At 42.6% G+C, this 21242-nt stretch overlaps 3 protein-coding genes and 1 long non-coding RNA gene across 5 annotated transcripts in view; 1 reads left to right on the top strand and 3 right to left on the bottom strand.

The window, feature by feature from the left end:
- Positions 1-4075, bottom strand: part of sv2a (synaptic vesicle glycoprotein 2A) — a 50981-nt gene extending 46906 nt beyond the window's left edge. The window contains exon 1 of the mRNA XM_084356224.1: positions 3933-4075. The gene's annotated coding sequence lies outside the window, so the exon portion shown is untranslated. The remainder of the gene's footprint in view (positions 1-3932) is intronic.
- A 642-nt stretch (positions 4076-4717) lies between these two features.
- Positions 4718-6479, bottom strand: LOC311260055. The gene is made up of 2 exons (XR_014622966.1): positions 6250-6479; positions 4718-5884 (listed from the first exon to the last, which is right to left on the bottom strand). It is a non-coding gene; the product is annotated as an uncharacterized lncRNA (long non-coding RNA).
- A 2740-nt stretch (positions 6480-9219) lies between these two features.
- mtmr11 (myotubularin related protein 11) overlaps positions 9220-21242 on the bottom strand; it is a 39744-nt gene continuing 27721 nt past the window's right edge. The window contains exons 14-18 of one of the 2 annotated variants that reach the window (XM_084358351.1): positions 21050-21220; positions 20594-20812; positions 19342-19662; positions 16327-16542; positions 9220-9427 (exon numbers count right to left, since the gene is read on the bottom strand). In XM_084358351.1, the coding sequence (XP_084214477.1) occupies positions 9299-9427; positions 16327-16542; positions 19342-19662; positions 20594-20812; positions 21050-21220 (1056 nt within the window). In that variant the 3' untranslated portion in view covers positions 9220-9298. Of the gene's footprint in view, positions 9428-14273; positions 16543-19341; positions 19663-20593; positions 20813-21049; positions 21221-21242 lie in introns of those variants that run through there. The other variant, XM_084358350.1, reaches the window with a different exon arrangement.
- On the top strand, positions 9405-13126 carry LOC311260500 (uncharacterized protein). The gene is made up of 2 exons (XM_084358365.1): positions 9405-9823; positions 12082-13126. The coding sequence occupies exons 1-2, from the start codon at positions 9741-9743 to the stop codon at positions 12431-12433; spliced, it is 435 nt and encodes a 144-aa protein (XP_084214491.1). The 5' UTR covers positions 9405-9740; the 3' UTR covers positions 12434-13126.

Here is a 21242-nt window from a genome sequence, read left to right as displayed (position 1 = left end):
ACACATCTGAAAAAGAAATTCATATCAGCAAGTACTGGACAATAAGTACGCTGACACCAATATATCTGTGATATTGGCCGATAGTAACAGCCGACCAACATATCAGTCAGGAAACTAACTTACACATATTATAAGTTATTTTCTTAAAGGACATTTTATTATCACTGATGATTTATCGCATTACTAGCAGTCAATTAAGAACCAGATATCACTACTATAAAAAGAAGCTAATCACAGGGCTAATTAATATTAATCATATGCATGTGCTTATAAAAGCAGGAGACAGCAGTCAGACACCTCCTCTCCTCTGGCACATAAGAAACTGTCAGCTGTTAATGAAGAGTTATGTGCTTGACACTAATCGCTGCTTCGACCGATCCATCTGGAGACGACCATCGATTATCCCTCAGTCTCACAGTAAATCTTGAGAGGAACATTTCAGCAGCAGCAGCGTCACCAGCCAAAAACAGATCAGTGTAGAAAAAACCATGCAGCACAAGTGACCCAGCGTTTCCTTGAAGCACTCGTCTAAATGTTGAAACAGCTGCGCTAATTGCTGATCTTGACAACACCCGGATGGGGAAGTCAGGGAGGATATCTGTGCTCTGCTGCACCGCAGCCCTGGTTTTTCCCTCTTCTGTAGATGTTATGCTAATGTCTCCGGCACCGTTGCTCCCAGCTGCAGGGAGAGGCGAGTTGTAACTTGCGACAAGGCTAATCTCCGCGGACGGACCGGAGCACGGCCCAATCAGCAGGGGTAGCAGGCAGAAAATGAGAACACCAAACAGAGCAGCTCCCTCAGCTCCTCCTGGTTTCAAGTGGCGCTCCGGTGTGTTAAGCCGCGAGAACAGAGCTTCAGCCTCACCTGCAACACGGCTGTCGAGTCACTCTGCTTATGTTTTGCCGAGTGATGTTGGGTGAGGACTCGACTCGAGGCTTTAATCGATTAGTCAGCTGAAAGATAATTAGTCTCCTACTGTTCTGATAATCGATAATTCATAATTCATTGTTTTCATTGTTTTCTGTGATGTTTCAAACACAAATATTAAACATTTGCTGGTTCCAGCTCCTGAAATGTGAGGATGTGTTGCTTGTCTTTGTCATTTATGACAGTATGTGAAGTGTCTTCAGGTTTTGGACTTTTGGTTGGACAAAAGAAACAATTTGAAGATGTGACTTTGGGCTCTGGCAAACTTTGATGAGCATTTTTCACATTTTCTTTATATTTTAAAGACTAAACAATGAATTGATTAATCCCAGCTATAATCTATAAATCAACATGGTCTTGATTCTTTTCTATCTTAAATCACAGATTGAAGAACAACACGTCTGAGGGGGTTATGACTGCTCCCAATAATTGTTTTCATAATTGTTTACGATTATTTTCTCAGTTTATTCGTTATCCTTTATGTGAGGGACAAGATATCGATAAGGCAATACATTGTGATACTTCCTCTTGAGATACAATTATCAATACTATGGCGCCAAATATCAATATTTTTATTAAAAACACGCGGCACAGTCGGGGCCAGTCAGTGTGTGTGAAACGTCAAATTCTGTGAAACTGAAACCACAATCAAGCAAATAAATACGTAATTCCTGCACTTTACCATTTAAAGGATATTTTGTATCCTTTGGTTACACAGATATCATGATGTATCGTTAGATGACTGTTTGCAATATATTGATAATCGCAGAATCACGGTGATATCGTTATCGTGGGCCACGTATTGCACACCGTATCGTGAGTTAATCTATGATTCCCACCCGTCACGTTTACTTAGCTTGTTTAATCTCTCCAACAATCTAAAACCCAACAATATGCAGTTTAATATCATATATGAGGAAAAAAAGGAATCAAATCTAAACATTTGAGAAGCTTGAACCAGTTTGAAAATGATCAACACAATAAATACTTCTGTCAACCAATTAATAGTCTTATTGTTGCAGCTATAAAATAAATGTTTTGAAGATCTCATTTGACTTTGCACCAATCTTTGTGTTGTGTCACTGCAAAGATGAAGAAATACTACCAGTAATAACAGCTTTGTGTGTTGTATGTTGAGCGACAGCACGACTAGGATTCATTTTGAAAACCTCTGAACGATTTGTTTTTATTCTAAAATGTCAGAAAACAGTGGAACAGATTCCCTAAAGCCCAAGGTGACGTGTTGAGGTACCTTGTTTTCTTCATCCAACGGCCCAAAACACAACGATATTCACTTTACTATCATGAACCAGAAATAAAGGCACATAATTATCGAAATACTTCTGTCAATCAATGAATCGACTTGTTGTTGCAGCTCTAACTGGGACGTTTGAAAGCTCTCTGATTTGACTTTGCAGCAATCTTTGTCTTCGCCAGAAATACAACCGATAATTACAGCCCTGTGTGTTTAATGCTGAGTGACAGCTTGACAAAACTTCCACATGATGATTTTCACTGTGAAGAAGGTCTGGGGTTTGACTCTCCAGGCTGGCATGGGGCCTTTCTTTGTGCACATGTTCACCTTCCTCAACCTGCACACGGCTCCAGCCACGGCACAACACTGCACAGGTGCTGAAAAAGGATCGATTGGTTGGTGGACTGACACTGACACAACACAAAAACAGCAATGGCTGCTATGAATGCATCAGAAGTCTATTCACAAGCAGCAGCGTAAGGAGAAACAGACCTGCCAGCAGGATCTGGTTGACTGCTGCTAACTACTCCAAAGAGGAGCTGTTATGTCAAGGTAAAGATGTAACTGCTCTTGTTGCAGCCTGATCGAGGCTAATTAAGAGGCTGAGAGTGTGTCAGGCTTTGAATCACAAACCATAAATCACATCAGAGAGGATGTGAGTAGTCCTGCAGGTCTCACTGCCACCGCCACCCTGGATACCATTAATAGCTCAGAAACTGCCAGAGCTGCAATCATGGCTGCCACAGGGACAGAGACATCAGACATGCAGGCAAGTTGTAAAAGCGCTGAGCAGAGACCATAAATCCAGGATCGTTCTCCAGCATCCTCTTCCTCCTCGTGCAAGAGTTAAAGGACACGGTGTCCCTCTCTGGGCGACCATTGACACAAAACACCGCAAAGCAACACCACAGAGGAAAGCAAGAGGGGAGAAGAAAAAACTGCTCATCACTCTTTCTCCATCACATTCCCCCCCGCTGGGTTTCTACAAGGTCATTTTGGCGCACGACGCAGGACGGGACACCCTGCTGCACCGGCGCCTCTGAGCTCTCCCTGACAATCACACACATGAAATACAACAACACGAGAGCAAGACAACTTTGATAAACAAAGAGTGCGGTTAAAGGTGGGAATTTTATGAGCGTGTAGTGAGGAGAGAAGGTGGCACAGGCGACGGAGGGGGGCGCAAGGGCATCCGTGCCAAAAGAAAACCCACACACATCTCCAATCAGGCTGCACATTAACAGGATCGATACACTGGAAACTGACCATATGTGCTGTTTAACGCCATTTAAACACTCCGTCCCTTCTCCTCCTGCCTCCCCCTCCTCACAGCGGATCCTCTGCGCTCGGAGGGGATGATGGTGATCGCTCTTAACGCACAAGACCTCCGCGCAAGATCAAGAGCGAGGAGCGCATTTTTTGCATAAATCCGCTGCTAGAAATCTCAAATCTCATCTCAAAGCAACATTACAAACGAAAAACACCTTTGTCCTTATTCGCAGGTCGACTTATTCCTTGGTGTCCCTTCAGGCACGGGTGTAGGGGTCACGGCGCTGCGCAGCTCGGGCCTGTAAACTCGTTTTTAATGAGAAATAAATGTCGAGTTGTATCTGAAATGCATTTGAATCCTCCTGTTATCGTGCACCAAGAAGCGATCACGCCAGCAGCAGAGGAAACATAGCTGATTAATGCATTAAAGGGAAGATTAAGGTGGAATTGCGCATCTAAAGAGGATGATCCGTTTCTTACCTTTTCTGGAGAAGGTCAGCGCGTGTTTAGGTTTTTTTTTTTTCCGTGCAGGGAGTCACCCCGACAACCTGAAGCAAAAAGGTCCTGTGTGCCCCTGTGATGTGCGCTGACGTAGTAGCCGAGAGCTGCACCCTCCTCCCTCCTCCGCCCCCTTCACTTACTACACAACATCCCTCTTGGATGGAGACGCCGCCCCCTCCTCCACCTCCTCCTCCTCCTCCACTCCCATCCCTCTCCCAGCAGCAGACACCATCTCTCTCCGAGAGGAGAGGGGGGTTCGCTGCTGTGCACGAAGCCTGAAAACAGTGAAGGTGATTTATTTTCCTTCCTGAGCGATTAGATCACAGGTGAGCTTAAATATTTTAAAGTCGGACTTTAATTGGGATGCACACGGGCAGGTGGAGGCCGGCTGTGCTCGCTCATGCTCAGTGGATCTCTGGTAGATTGACATTTGCTCCATATGCACCAAATGGTTGGTGCAATGAACTGTGCAAGACGAGCCTCTCCCTGCACGTGCTTGGGCTCGTGCCTATAATTGGCCATGTTATAAAGAAAAAAAGGGGAAAAAAATCACAAGGATGCCCCTGGTGGAAAACAAGTGAAGCCTGAGCCTGTGAAGGATGTGATGCAGATATGACTGCAGTCAGTGTCGGAGTGACACACTGAGACCAGGAGGTCAGAATAAGTGAAAGGTCAGCAGTGAGAATCACTACAGGAGTTCAAACACTCAGCTTGACTTAAGATATCTCTAATTACAATATGTGAAGTCATTGAAAAACGTCAACTTGCAAGGTGTGTAGGCCAGGTAAGTTTATTTACACAGCATCATTCAGACAGAGGGCAACCTGAAGTGCTTTACAGGAGCATAGAAATACTTTAAAAACCACCGAGACCCAACAGTCCCCTTCAATTCAGTCCAGCCTGATCCAATATTAAATTAAACATTTATATTCACAAGATTCAGATTTGTGTTCGGATCTTATTTGAGATATCATGCGTTGTTTCCCCCAAAAAATGTTTGGGAAAATGAAAAAAGAAAAAGAAGAAGAAAGTGAGAAGAAATAAATCCTGGATCAGTTTATCTGGATCTGCACCAAATGTCTATTCTGGGCTGAGACCCATCCTCGTCATCTCTGATTGGTCTAAAAACCACATGACCTTCATTCATGGTCACACACACGTGTGTAACTCAGGTTTCCGGTGACGGTCCAGCTGTCGTCTAATTGTCACCGGATCAGACGAGGCCTTTCATCTCGCCTCAGGCTTTCAGCTGCTTTTGTCTGTGTGGGTCATCTATTGATCAGCTGGCTGCTATCTGCAGGCGCCGGGCCTCCATCGTCCGTCCGGCTCGGGGCTGATTGTGAAGAGTGACGACACGGAGGAACCTTCAGTCGAAAGATTATATTCTCTAAAAGACATCGGTGCATGACTGTAACGTTTTATCTTTAAAAAAACACAGAGATTTATTCATTTATTCACTTAATTACAGGATGAACCCCCTCGCTTTCAAGGGTGTCCTCAGATACAAAACATAAAACAGACAAACAACACAGTATCATCCACAAAGGAGAAACCACCGCCCCAAACCACGCCTGCTACATCCATCTGTAAAACAGCTTTTTGGCCGGGTCATGTAGGTTCATCTCCATCAGCAGGAGCTTCTCCTGCCGTGCCGCCTGCGGTGTAATCGAAGCTGGAGTCTGAAGAAAGCTCGCCACAGGAAGAGCCAACCTGCGTTCTGACCTCATTGATTTTTTTTTTTTTCCATGCGGCCGTGTCTCTGTTCGACCGTCCTCCCCTCCTCTAACCTGAGCACAAACACAAGGGAGGGGTTCTGCCACAGTTCGGTACCCGACTCCTGCCACACACAGTCATCAGCAGGTCAGAGGTCAACAGATTTGCTCCCAGGCTGGTTAACCTTCCAGGCAGTGATGTCACAGATAATAGTTTTACTGTAAATGAAGAGAAAATCACTTTTATCCTTTATGTAGATACACAGAGGAGCAGGAAGAGCCCTGCATCTCATCAGTGAGGGCCCTGAAGCCCCAGACAACCGGCAAATGTGCCGTCGATGAGCTCCTGTGGCCCTAAGTGTTGCAATCTATTAGCACTAGTCGGCTCTTGACAGCGACTTTTTAGCTGATTGAGCATGTAGAATAAGCGGCGGAGCCAGTTGATGAGGAGAAATCACTCTGATTAGGTGTTCAGCTGAGCAAATCAGAAAGAGAAAAAGAAAGGAAAGCTCCTCGAGCTGGAGTGTCCATGATTTCACCCATTTAGCACAAGTGTCCAAGTGTCTGAAGAGATCCAGACTCACCTGCAGGTGGACGATCAGGAACCGGGACACTGTTATATTTCTGTTAGAGGGGTATGAATAACCAGGATTTGCAAGTTGTTACGTGCTCTCCACTTTTGTGTTATTCACTCTTCCTCCTCTCGACTCTCTCCTTCCTCAGGTGCTCCTAATCAGGTGATTAGGTCCTGCCCCATATTCAAGGGTGGTTGGAGGAGAAGGAGCAGTGTTATGTGATTATGTGATTTACTGCGACTGGTGGTTTTCTTTTCTTTACTTTTGAGAATGGAAGTCTGGTAGTCCTGTTTCACCGTTTTGTTTGTTAGTTTAGTTATGTTGTCTTTTTAGCTGAAGGAGGGAAAAGGCCCAGACTTCCCCCGTCCCTTTGTTCATGTTGGCCAGGCCTCCAGACTCTCCTAGTTTCGATTAATTTCGGTATCATTTGTGAATAAACCTCACATCTTTTTCTGAACTTTATACTTGGGTGTGGCTTCTTTTTTATATGTTGCCGGTCACAAGGTAGAGCCAACTTTGTGTTCAGTCAGGGGCCGTAACACGAGTCAACACAAGGTTACTGTTATTGGACCGAGCAGATGAACACAGCTGCACACGTTTCCCCGCAGCAGCCGGCAGCTGAAGCCCTGACACACCAGATCATCATCTCAACAAACCCAAACATACCTCCAGAAACACACTGCAGCTCTACAGCGCGTCAGTGTGTGTGTGTGTGTGTGTGTGTGTGTGTGTGTGTGTGTGTGTGTGTGTGTGTGTGTGCAGCTGTTGACTCTAATTGTTTTTAAATGCCTCTTCTTTACCTGCCCTGACAAAAAGCGAGGTCCCGCCTGGCTGAACCACAATTTGATTTCCAGACAGGATCATGTTTCCTGACACAATAACACAGTCAGGGTCGGTTTATGATGCGACTCCACCGGCTCTGATCCGACAGTAATATTCTTATTCTTATGAGAGCTTACTGTGGGATGTATTGTGTTTTCTTTATGATAGTTTGAATGATTTTCATTTCCTTAAACTGTTTAAATGAGTTCTTGTCTCAATAAGTACAATATGTAAGATGGGTGTGTTGAGACTCCCAGAGAGTGAACACAGACGCTTCAACAACATCTGTATTCGACAACATGAGTATGAGACACAACTATTGACTATATTTCTTCAGAGTTGCTTTATTTGCATCTAAAATGATGAACAGTCAAATGTTTTTGTCTCTTGGGTTTTATGTCTGGCCTTAGGGCAAATGCTTGTCGCCATCTGGTGGTAACTTTAGTGAATGCTTACAGTAAAAAAATGTCATGGAGGAAACATTCAGCCAACCTGAAGAACTACACGTCAGTGTTAAAGTAATCTGATTTAAAAACAAGCAAAAAAATAGAAAAAAGCAAGAAAACTGCTCTCTAAGTCTCCTAGTCTTCATATTTCTAAACATAATAACCCAAATGTTCTTCCTTCTGCTCTAAAATATAAAAACATAACCTGTTATGGTTTTGGAGCTTTTATCCTTCAGCGATAAACTTCTTCCTCCCCTAATCTAAACTCTGTGTGTGTATTCAGATGCTCCTGCTGCCTGTCAGAGTGTAAATAGTTTCATCCTTCGGCATGTGTTTGTCTGGATGGTGACATAATGTCACGAGAGTCTCCAGGAAGCTGCTGCACTTCCCCCTGACTCTCACCTTACAACTGGATCTGCTTGATTCCTCCACTTTAAGGCTCTGGTGTCTTTCAGCAGAGAAACATTTTCCCTTCAGTGAAGTTTGCCTTTAATGTAACAATGTAAATGATGTAATAACGTGACTGAGGCTGAAAATGTCATCAGCTACACATAAAGGTCTCGGCTGGACAGAAGTGCCCAGAGGAAGACAAGAGAACTGGAGCATGTGAGGATTTATAAAAAGAGAAACTAGATTAAAATTGAATTAAATTGGTTCCTATAAGCTGAGCTAATAGTGTTTGACTGAAGGTAATATAATATACAATATAAATAATATTATAGACATTTTTCAGGACATACATGAAACACAAAGTATATCAGAAATATTTATTTAATATATTTATTTTATTTATCTATTTCTATGTATAACCTATATGTCACTATATACATATTGCTTCAATATTAATTTGTTGATATTTGAATATAACGTTAAATGTTTAAATGCATTAAATTATGATATTTTAATGTACATGTTCTTATGAAAATACATGCCATAACCAGCCATGTAACAGACAAAAAACTGTGCATAGATGTGTATCTTTTTAATTAATTATTTTTAATAAGAACACATAACAAAACCAGCCAAATAAAAAACAAACATGTGTATGGATGTGTATTTTAAAATATATATATTTATTTTAACAAACATACATGATAAGATTAGCCAAATAACAGTTAATCATATACATAAATATGTAAAATATGTTATTAATAAAACACATAAGAAAACTAGCCAAATGAACTGAATGTGTGAACTTGTAATTGTTTTTAGTATATTAATTTAATTAATATACACGGCACAACTAGCCAAATAACAGCTAGTGTGTATATTTGTTTAAATATATGTATTTTATTTAAAATACATAACAAAACTAGCCAAATAAAAGAAAAACGTGCATGAATGTGTACTTTTTAAAAATATATTAATTTTAATAAACATGCGTGGCACAACTATCCCAATAACGCTTGTGTATTTTTTAAACATATAAATTTGATTAAAACATATGACATAACTAGCCAAACAACAGTTAATCGTAAACATAAATGTGTATTTTGAAAAGTATATTTATTTGTAATAAAATACATTACAAAACTAGATCAACAACATGCAAAAATATGCATAAATCTATTTTTAATATATTTATTTAAATTAAAATATATGACAATACTAGCCAAATATATATATAATCATTACTCTTATTAAAATGTTATATTCTCACACTATAGTAAACAAACTGTAATATTGTGTCTCCTCCCTGCAGCTGTTCAGGATCCACATCAGGAGCTTCTGAGGTGAATTTGACCGTTTTCAGTCCTCGTCGGTGTTTCGGTCTCTGCTCCACTTCCGGCTCATTGGCTGATTCTCTCTGATTGATGCAAATGAAGCTCCTCAGCTGCGCCTCTCTGCGTCCGCACCGCGCTGCTGCTGCTGCTGGAGGAGGAGGAGGAGGAAGAGGAGGAGGAAGAAGAGGAGGAGGAGAGACACGACGGGAGGAACCATCGACAGCGACTCAAACATACCGACGGAGGCACCAAATGAAAGTGGAGCTTTGTTTACCTCCTTCACATGCCTGATGATGATGGTGATGATGATGATGATGCTACATCCTCTTCATTCGCATATTTAAAAGCGCGGTGTGGGAGGAGGAGGAAGAGGAGGAGGAAGAGGAGGAGGAGGGTGGTGCAGGATTTTTTTTTTTTTTTGTTGTGTTGCCCTGAATTTTAAACACAACAGACTCGCTGAAATTATGACGCTCGCCAGAAAGCAGGTCGCTGAAATCTGGATGTTACCATGAGAGGAGCCGGCATGGACCTGCTGTGGAGGATCCTCGCAGCTCTCAGCTTCGACTGCTTCAAAGACTCATCGTCGACAAGGTGAGTGCTTATCGATCAGCCTGTGATTTCACACCAATATTTCCCAAATCAATCCTCCCTGTTGTCCTGATCTGTGCTGGGAATGTACCTCCTGTGGATTAATGTGTGTAATCCTCAGTGCAGAGGAAACGCGTCTGATGGCCACATGAAATGAATTAAATGTGAAATGAAATGTCGTCCTTCCTCTTCACAGTTGTTATGACAACAGGTCTCTCTGAGTCAGAACCAGCACTGATTTCCTGCAGCAGCTCTGTCTGGATTCATGTTACACAACTTGGAAAATCTAAAAAATAATCACATAAAGTCCAGGAGGAGTTGTTCACTAATTACATGAGTGATTTTCTTGCACATCAGAGCGACTCCATGAATTCACATCACTGATTTTTTATCATCTGGCTCCGTCACCAGTGTGTTTTCAGGTATCCGCTGCGTCTTTTAATGAAGGAGAGGCAGAGTCGCAGACCGTACCTGAGTCTGACACAACGTCTCAGGACAGATTAATGTCAGCAGACACTCCTCCAACGTTTGAAAAAGATTGAGCAATCGCTCAGCTCCACCCTGACCCAGATCGTTCAGGTCTTGTTTTACCAGTTGTCGATTCCTCGGAAGCAAATCTGCAAAGAAAACATCAAATCTATTGTTGGTGTTTCGCCTGAAGAGCCTGAAGACAGCGTGTCCCCACTGCTGTGTCCTCACTGCTGTGTCATGTTTTTAAGGTTCAGTTGTTAAACATTTCCAGCTTCTTAAATGTGAATATTTCCTGGTTTCTTTCCTCCTCTATGACAGTAAACTGGATATCTTTGGTTGGTGGACAAAACGAGACATTTTAGGACATTTTTGAGACATTTTGTTGATCAAACAAATAATCCACTAATCAATAAAATGATCCACAGATTCACCTACAGTGCAGATAATCAGCAGCAGCAGCAGCCGTGATTAAAGGTTTAATATATTTGGGTTTGGATCCTCAGTATGACAGAACAAGTCCTCTGCAGACGGCTCGGACTTTAATGGTCATCTGTCGCTACATTCAACCAAACAAAGAATCAATGAATCAAGAAATGGACAATGAAAATAGTCATCAGTTGCAGCCTAGGAATAAAATGATACTATATTTCATTAATTTTAAATTAAATGTTTTGTTCCAGCGTCTCCACAGTGAGGTGTTTGCTCGTTTTTCTCTTTTACTTCACTGTAAAAGTGAGTATCTTTGGGTTTTGGACTGTTTCACACATTATGACGGCTTCTTCGATATTTTGTGACGCTGAGACGATGAAATAATCGAACTGTTGGATTCATTCCTGCCGTAAAACAGACGGACGGGACCAGAAAGAGGGTTTAAAAGATAATTCAGAGGTGTTCCTGGTGTGTCGGCTGGAAACAGGAAGAAAAAGACATCCTGGTACACCTTTTGAAGTTCAGGAATGAATTTTTTTAACCCTCACCTCACCAGTCAGACTGTTTCCGTCTGTGTGCTCAGCTGAACTCCTCGCTCGAGCTTTGTGTTCGTCAAACAGATACGTACTGTCGTGCTTTTGGTCAAAGTCTTGGTAAGAAAGCGAATAAGCCTGTTTCCTAAAATGTCAAACTCGTCCTCGGAGAGTTGTGACCCAGATGTCCTGAGCGGCACGTTTAACAATTGAAACTATCTAATGGAGACACTGATTCAGAACACTCGTCAGCCAACATTTACACTGATACCGATATATCTGATAAACTATCATCTGCAGATGTGTCGGCCCACCAGTCCAGATGTTACACCTGGTTTCATAAGCAACGCTTGATGAAGATCCTCTTGCTCTGGCTGTTTGGCTCATAGCTAAATTTAATGATCTTTGTGATTCTCTGTGCGTCTTCTGAGCCTCGCCAGCTGCTTATTCCTCAGTGGATTGGGTTGAAATTTGTTGTGAACGTCTCAGAGACCTTAAGAATACTTGGTAACGTTCATTTATTGAATTAGTTGTTGCACAATGTTCACAGTAATCAAATAACAACTGAACACAGAATCTTTTATTTCAAACATTCGTATCCTTTTCCTTGTGCCAGTGTCTCTAATCATCGACATCGTGTACTCGATTATTCTGTTTGAGTGTTTTTTAAGGGATAAAGGTCAAAATTCAATAATAAAACAGTCTTTTATTTCAAAAACTTCACTAGTTTTAAATACTTCTGATATAATTTAAAGCCACATCCCTAATCAATTATAAAAACTGGATTTCTTTATCAATCAACAAATCGTTTCCTTCCTTCCTTCTCAGGTCTCCCACCAAGCAGAGCTCCAGCCAGGCCGGCAGCCTGGAGAGCAGCTCCCTGACCGGCTCCCTGTCCCTGGGCCCCGACCTGCCTCACTGCCAGTGCTGCATCACCTACGAGGCCCGCCTGAAGCGCCTCTCCTGCGGACACCTCTACTGCGACCCCTGCTGCGACCAGATCGTCAACCTGGCCTTCGAGGACATCGAGGGCCTGTCCGACTACCCCTGCCCCATGTGCAAGTCCATCCGGCAGCTCGGGGGCCTCGGCCCGTCCTCCTCCGGGTACTTCTACGGGCCCGACGGCATCCTGCAGCAGCAGCAGTGCACGGGGAAGGAGCACGGGAGTCGGTGGGGTTAAAGATCAGAACATGGACTCTTTCCTTCAACTGTGACCTGGTGGGTTTTTAATGCACTGCCTCTGCCACGACAGCTACGTGGTGACATGGACTACGACTAATGGCCGCCCTACTTTACTCTCCGTCTCTCTTTTGCTCTGTCGTCTGTGGTTATCAGGTGAAATGTGAGAAAGCATGACACTAACATCCATCGGTTTAAAGTGCCAACATGCATCTCGTAGATGGTTGAAAAACTTGCACGTCGTCATAAGAAATGTAGAAGAGAGGTCTTGTTATGTTTCGGTCCATTTTTGCCCCAAACTGTGGTGAAACAACATGACGATCATATTTTTAACCGCATGCAGGTTTTCTACCAGCTTCTGTATAAGAAACACTGATGAGTTAAAACACTGTTTCGTTCTACTGAACATGACGTCGGAGACCAAACCAGAGCTTTACATGAGTTAACTGTGCAGTAGATATTTTGTAAAGTTAACATTTCCCGTCAGGCCGACTTCTTACTTCGTACATTTTCTGTGAAAGTATTTGAGCATTTTGCACATGATTCTCCAAGTGTTTTATTCTGACTGTACATATCATGCGGATCGGTTGGATTTTGCATTTTAATTCTATTGTACAGTGCCATGCTACTTTTTAAGTGTTCCAGATCATATGTAAATATTTATTTTGTTAAAAAATAAAGTTTGTGAGCTGTGTATGAGAATGGAGTTCACTTTTTATTACATCCGCCAAGGAGGTTATGTATGTCTGTTGGTTTGTCAGCAGGATTAAACAAAAACTACTGAACAGATTCACACAAAACTTGGATGGAGGACGGGTCTCAGCCCAGAATAGAGCCATTTAAATTTTGGTACATATCGAGGATTTTTTTCTTACTTTCTTTAACATTGTGGGATAGGACGTTTTTTGACATTTTCGTTAAAGGGGCATTGTGTCGTTTTTGAGAAGAAATTCAAACCCAGAATTTCAATGTTTACAATATTGATGAGGTAATTATACAAACTCAGAATTTTTTTTTCCATAACTGAATAAACACACTTTTCTCAGAGGAATAAATAAGGTCCCCAGAACATTGTTTGAAGCTAGAGAGGTGGCAGGGTCCGCCACATATAAACACAGTAAAACAGTATGAAACTGTGTTGTCCTTTAAGGTCAGTTTGTTTAATCAGTTTATTCAGTCATGAAAACTAAGAAAGTTTGTTTAGGCATAAAAAAAAAAATCAGTCAATGAAAATCTTTCTCTTCTGGTTAAAATTGAATCCCCCAAACTACATAGTGCACCTTTAATTTCTGCAGACCCAAAAGGAAATCCAGATCTAGCAGATATAAATGTTTTGTTTGATATTGGATTAGACTGGATTGAATTAAAGGGTAAATTGACCCAAAAATTAAATTTTGTCATTGTCTTCTCATCCCCATGCTGATGGAAAGTCAAGTGAAGTTTCATAGTCCACAAAACATTTCTGGAGCTTCACAGCAAAACAGAGTTGCAGCATTCTCCTAAACAACTTCAGTAGATGGGGACTTGTTTTAAAACGTAAAAACCACCAGAAAAAAATAAATAAAATGCCACCATACTGTTCGTCAGGCTCATCCGAGATCCCAATTTGATTTGAAAATACATTATTTACATCCTCAATATGGTGTCGAGCATGTGCACCCACGTCTACTTCAGTTGTTTAGGAGAATGCTGGACAGTTTCACTGTGAAGCTTCAGAAATTAAATGGCATGAAGGTGAGAAGATAATTACTCAATTTTTATTCCTTTGTTCCTTTGAAGGGGACTATACGGCCTTGGCAGAGGTATGCACTCTACTGAAAGCCAATGAACACAGCTGAGAGTTGATGACACTTTTTATTCATCAGGATCAAAACATGCTGATACAAAAAATATGTACATCTGGCAAATTAAAGCGATGTTCGTACCAAAAAACATTAAATTACACTGATACAGACCAACAGGTGACGCAGAAGATCTAATTAGATTTCCCATGCAACAGGACAAAGATGATGTCGTGATTTTCTCCCAGGAAGAGAAGTAAATGCATTGGCATCACACCTGGAAAGCTCTGCAATTGTAGCCGATATCAATGTGCCTTGATATGAAGTGATGTGATGAATATTTACAAGAAGGTTAATAATTCATAGTGCTATCAAGTGAGGTACCGTTTGACATGAGAGAAGGTCGGCATCGCTCAAACATCTGACGATCTGTTATCCTGCCTGGAAATATTAAGAAAAACATGCTTTGTCAAATACATAACGGTGCTGTTTCACTCGTCCGTGGGAGTGACGCCAGTGCATCTACTTGACACCCACATCATGCGAACGACAACCTGTTTGGATTTAAAGGCGCAGGACCAGATAATTCCCTTTGTGCTTTAAAAATACAGTCAGACACTTCCAAGTCCTTGACCTAAATGCTGGCTGCATACTAACACACCTCCAGGCAGGATGAAAAGACAGAAAATAAAAAGTAAACACGGGAAGAAATAAGCTTCCCTTTGCTTCCAACACTGGTACCTTCTCAAGGTACGGCAATCAAAAGGCAGAATTATGTTTTTGTTTTTCAATTCCACCACAAAAATGATGGAGATATTCTTAAAGTAATACTAAATTTGGTCAGACATCACACTTATCTACATGTCTGACATCAAAAATCGACCCATAATGGTCAGAAATACTTAGAAAAGAAAGATATGATTATATCACTAAAGCCCTGAAACGATGTCAGTCATGCAGGACTGTAGCCACATCCACACACATACAGGCTAACACTCTGAACTGAATATAGGCCTCTCGCTCCCGAGCATGCATGCAAGTGGAGAGATATGAGGGCAGTACCAAAATAGCTCTCATGCCCTAAATTCCACATTTAAGTCACTGGTCACAGCGCCGGCAGTTCAAAAATGACGCTTTTAAAAAAAACCGATAATTTTTCATACAATGCTCTACTTCTCTATTTGAAGCTGAGATACAAAACTACTAAATGAATGTGTGTTTGTGCACACTAGAGTTACATAATAAAGACTTAAAGGGCTAGTTGTAAAAAAAGAGTCTTCTGCAGCTCGTAGCCTGATGGTCACAGGTCAGATCCAGTGAAGAGCTGATCCGTTCACTGCCATGTTTCCTGTCAAAGTGTCCTCAAGAACCACCTTATCACACCTCTATGTACGTCCTGCCCAGACATCGTGACCCGATCTGGATAAGAAGCTAAAAATGGAAACTACAAGTGTCCTTTCCTCCTCGAAGGGTGACATGAAATGTGTCTACTGCATCGTACGATACTGCAAAGATGTGCTTCTGAAGCTCTGTTGGTTTACATTATGAAACATCTTCAGCCCTTATTCTTCTCGTCTTTGATATATTCATCAGTGAAATATTGAATACTTCGAGTTTCTTTACAAATATACAAAACAGTTGTCACATTTTTTAATACAGTACTGACGATAAGTAGCAGAGTCAGGAGCTGTTGCACTGGTTATTTCGTATTACTGCAGCTCAATGTTCACTTTTTAATCACCTTGTAGTCAATCAAACACGGTGAGACAGGAAACGCACGTCAGGGTCTCCTCAGTACATGATGCCAGCCTCATTTGGTTATGGTACACGGAGCGGTCTGTGCCATAATAGAAGAAGTTACGGTGCGGACCAGACCTCAGGATGCTATGGACGACCCGTTGCTCTTAGGCAGCTTGGCGTTATTAGGTGCAGGGTAATAGCGCTGGTCAGGACGGGCCTCTGTAACCGAAGAGTGCCCAAACAGGAAGGTGTGCTTGTTGCCGCCGCCATTGTCTTTGTGGCCGGGCCTGAATGGTGGAGCTGACGCGGGCGGCGGGCCCCTGGAGGTCTGGTGGTTGGAGGAGGTAGGAAGGGGTGTCACTCTGGGCGTGACCGCGCTCTGAGGCCTCGGCGCTGGGAAGAGGAAGGTGCCGTTGTTGGTGTTCTGGTTCAGGTTGGTGTCGGTGCGCCGCGGCTCCGGGATCTTGGTGGGCGGGTCTGGATCTGCGCCTGAGGACACCTGCGCCAGCTTGTCTTTGAGCTGCTGCACCTCCCGGGCAAGCCGCTCCACGGGGTGGGGGTGGTTTGCAGAGATGGGGTGGGAGAACGCCTGAGGATAGAAAGCAACGTGGTCAGGAGTCTTATGAGTTATCACTCGGACAGAGCTGCAAGAATCAGTCAGTTAATGGATTAGCTGATTGAATGAAAATTAATTAACTTTCCAGCCTCTTACTTTGAAAGATTTGATGCTTTTCTTTATAATTTATGACAGTAAATGAAGATTCTTTGGGTTTTGGACGAGCAACTTGAAGACGTCACTTTGGGAAACGGTGATTAGCATTTTCACAATATCTTTAGATTTTATAGACTAAGCAATCAATCCTGAAAATAACCTTGCATCTGACTTTATTATGAGCTCACATTTGCTCACATTTTACAGTTTCTGACGTTGGGAGTTGATTTTATGAATTTAATCTGAAGCAACAGTAGAAACAACTTTTTAAAAATTCCCTCTGACGCCGAGTATCTGCTCTCTTTTACAGTTGAGTTCATATTTTTTAGGTCCGGTCTCTTCTGATGCCTTTCTGTCAGTACTGCAGTCCAACTACTGCTGTCAGAAAGACTGCATCGGGAAACCCTTTTGCGATCACAGATCTAATTTAGATTTCACCATCAAATAAACTAAACTTTATCTTCCTATCTTTTGATTTAAAAAATCGCGACAGATACTGTCAGACTCATTGATAATGAAAACGATCATTAGAAGCAGCTCTACACTCAAACCATTATTAAAGACAAAGCCTGGTGATTTCTGAATGAACACATATCTTGTGTCCTGTTGACTTTAATGTCGTGTGAAATTGTGGGTAAAGCACTTACACAGAACATAATCCTAATCTCTCTACACTGTTGGCCAGAGTTGGTGTTTTCACAGTTTACTTGTTCCTCTGCAGCTCCCTAAAATAAAAAGGATGACTGCTCACACCCACACAGCCCTCGACTATTCTTAACATCACCATGGGGACACTGATAGACGAGGCTGTTGCACAGACATCACAGAGGCTGCAACACGTCCATACTGGGAGCTGTCGATGAACAGCTCGACTAATCTGCACATCAAAGACACGACGTCAGCAGAGAAGACACGATGAGGCGGATATGTAGAGCCTTTCGGAAGTTCCTGAACCTGAATCAATAAAACATTTGCGGAGGATGTCGCCCACTTGGTTGACCCAATGACACATCCGCACTGAGACACTCCACCCTGTGATATCTAAATTGGACAGCCAGTGACGAGTGCTGCCTATCTGATAGTTCTGTATACTAATGCATCATTTATTTTGAATATACAGGGCTACTTTATTACTTGAGATGTAAAATCATTTCACCTTTCACTCAGGTTGAAGTGGAAACTTTCAATACTGTATTCATGAGTATCAGGGTGAATGCTGATGGCATCATTTACTGTAGAGGGAGCAGAAGAACACTTCACACATCTATTTCATGAGACAGGTGCGTAGGAGAAGCTTGGGTGGAATAAAAGTCGCTAACAAACTCTCACACACCGTCTAACTCGCAATTACACATTTATTCTGGGTCTACATGCTGTGTTTCCCCGCTGCTTCAGAGACGTCTGACCTTTTTGTCGCTCCTCTCCGGATATTTTCAAATCTAACGCAGTGACTTAAGGGTTTATTTTGAGTAAATTAAGGTTGGTGATTGTTTGAACAGCAAAAAGATAAGCTTTCATTGAGTTTTATAAAATCACTGCTTCTGCAAATGGAGTCTGGTGGCTTTGGTGAGTGGCTAAACAAAAAAGATCTTCTTCTTTATCTCTTCAGGGTTCCTCTCCATAATCAGACACTTACTTTTAAGTAACCTAATGAAGCTCTAGTGGAAGTTCAGTCAGGAAGACTACTCTATTGCATGCTTTCGCCTTCAGTTTACTACTTATACCATCAGGTCAGTCACCCCTCTCACGCATTCTCACTAATTTCCCATCATTATCTGAGGCTGTCAATTGATTTCAGCTGTTCACATCAGCTGGGCAGATCTATCCAATAGCACAGCGACACACCTTCCCCTTTAGCCTATCATGTGGCTGCTGTCTTTCCAAATATGATCCAACCGTTCACCTCCCTATCACTGGCCAGTCTTTGCAGATTCATCAGCTTCATCATCTCATCATCCTTCCAGTCACAGAAGAGTCATCTGCCACCGCCACCACCACCAGTGTCTGGACTCATTCATCACAACATTTTAAACATTTTCTTTACTTCGTCCACTTTTCTCTCTTGATTGAACTGCCTTTGGTGTAAAAATGGCGCAAGAACAAAAATCTGATTCAATTGATCAATTTGAAAAATTGTTGTCCTCAGTAGCCACTGAGACACAAAAACTTGGGAAAATAGGGTCCATGTTGGAAAAATAAGCCAGTGGTTCCAAACCTTTCTGTCTTCTGACCCCTTGAATCAAACCAATGTCTAACTGTTTCCCCAGATCACAGTCTTAGTGTGGAGAGTTTTAGTTTAGTTTTATTTGTGTCTTTGATTGTTTCATTCAAAAGGATTTTTAAAGGTCCAATGAAAAAAATAGAGACTAGTCAGAAAATATCTATTTGTGGAACAGACATTTTTTTAATCACATAGGGACCCCTCAGATTTATCTGAGGACCCTTTGAAGGTCACAACCCACGAGGTTGGGAACAAGCAAATGCAAAAGAGGGCATCTTAAAAATTCCTCCTTATGGACCACTAATTAAAAAAAAGTCAGCTAACCTGTGATTGTGACCATCTCACAATTCTAATACATTTATTTTAATTATTTTGTCATCAAGACTCTAAAGAACTGATTTATTATCATTCTTATACAAGTTTTCCAAACTGTGTAAGGGACACCTCCAACGTACCTGTGCATGGAGCGCCCCACGGAGGTAACACTCCCTCCACACGCCCATGCAGGGCCCCATGAGGATGGGCAGTAAAGGCTCGTAGGGGTCAAGTGGTCCTTGAGGTCCAGACATGGAAGTGAGGCCGTGGGGGAACTCAGTGAGGGCCCAAGCTTTCAGCAGCCTCTCCAGGCCTGGCACATTCTCGGAGGACGCCGCCCTCCGGTGGCTCTTCTTGTAAACGCCTGAACTGCTGCTGCTGCGCCAGGGAAGCAGGTTAGCAGGACAGGAGAAGGTTCCCCGAGAGAGGAGGAAGACTGAGCCGGGGATGGTGTCAGCCAGCTGGGGGGAGGAAAAGATACTGTCAGTCAAAAGTTCTAACAACTGAATTTTTAAAGTTTTTTGCATTCCTCTAAACAGAGAATAGCAATAAAATCAGTGAATTAATGGTCAGGTTGAATGGCATTATGGTCAACCTGTTCTCAAGGAGTTGATTTGAATTGGATGCATGTTTTTTAACAACCACAAGAGGGAGCAGTGGCCTGATACAAACACTCAGGAAACTGATAGTTATCAGTTCAGTCAGGAGATGAGTCAACTCCTCAGTAACAAAATCTGCAACAGTCCCTCATCTTGTCTGATACTGATAACAGGCCCTGGATCGAATGTGTAGATTTGACAGTTTTGATCCAGAATGAAAGTCTGCGAAAAAATTACTGGAATATTTTTTTAATTGTCATGCGACAGTCAATATCCTAAATCCTTAAATTGCCTCAAGCAGGCTGAAAGAAATATTTAGTAGATTCCAGTAGAACCTTTGAATTTGACATTTTATTTCATCACCATCATGAGGGACCTCAGATGCCCCAGCACTGTCTGCCTCTTCTGATGCTCCACCGAGCGCTGACACACTTTACAGAACAACACTGCTCTGTCCCAGATCCCTCGCAGGGGTTTGTCACACTGCACCACTAACTTTGATCATAATGCCAACTGAAAAACATCAAACTAGACTCATCACATAAACAAGAGGGTGGAGATAGGAATCGGAAATAGGATAGGCGTCTGTAGGAAACAATGTGTTGCTAAACCACAATCCCTTCCAAACTGACATCCGTCTAAGCACAAAACTGATCAGATCAGGTCAAAAGCTGCACAGACATCAACATCCTAACTGATTCTCTGTGGTGTCAGCCACTATTAAACCTGAAGCTCCCACCCACTATAGCCACTAGAGGGTGTGTTGTCACCACAAAGGAGTTGGCAGCCCTACCCTGTGTGAGTCTGGGTTGGTGTTGAGGTTGCCATTGAGCAGCGGTTGGAGCGGAGGGATCGGGGGGATGGGTTGGGTGAAGCGGTCTCGTCTGTGCTTGCTGTACTGCAGGGCCCAGTCCCACACCGGGGGCAGAGGTGGGTCAGATGGGTCTAAGGAAGAATCCGGATGAAGCAGGTCTCTCCAGCCGTTGACTGGTGTGTAGGACTGCCCGAGATTCTGGGTGGAACAGGAGTTTTATATTATTTCTGTCTCAATTTTTACTTCAATATATAAAAAGATCCAGATCCAAATTATTTTGTAATTTCACAGTCCAAGGCTCAACTAAAAAGATGACAGACTACAGTTACGTGATCATTACTCTAATCAATATATTTCACAGGAGAGTCTTTTAGATAATTTTTCAGCCCTGTAATCAGGCAGAAGATGCCAAAGCCCCTCTCAGGTGTCCTGTACCTGGGAGCGCTTGCATCTCTCTCGCTGGCAGTTGGCCAGGAAGCTGGAGAAGAGTGGCAGGTGGATGCTGTCGTGCAAGGCCAACAGGAAGTCGTCTGTCAGCTGGAAGCGAGAGGGATACTGGGACAGCAGCTGCCAAACACAGTCCAGGAAGAGCAGGAAGACTGGAGCCTGCAGGGACAGAGGGAAGGGA

Source organism: Pagrus pagrus (assembly GCF_965226575.1).
Source record: "Pagrus pagrus genome assembly, chromosome: 7".
NCBI lineage: Eukaryota > Metazoa > Chordata > Actinopteri > Spariformes > Sparidae > Pagrus > Pagrus pagrus.
This window is presented reverse-complemented; position numbering and strand designations above follow the sequence as displayed.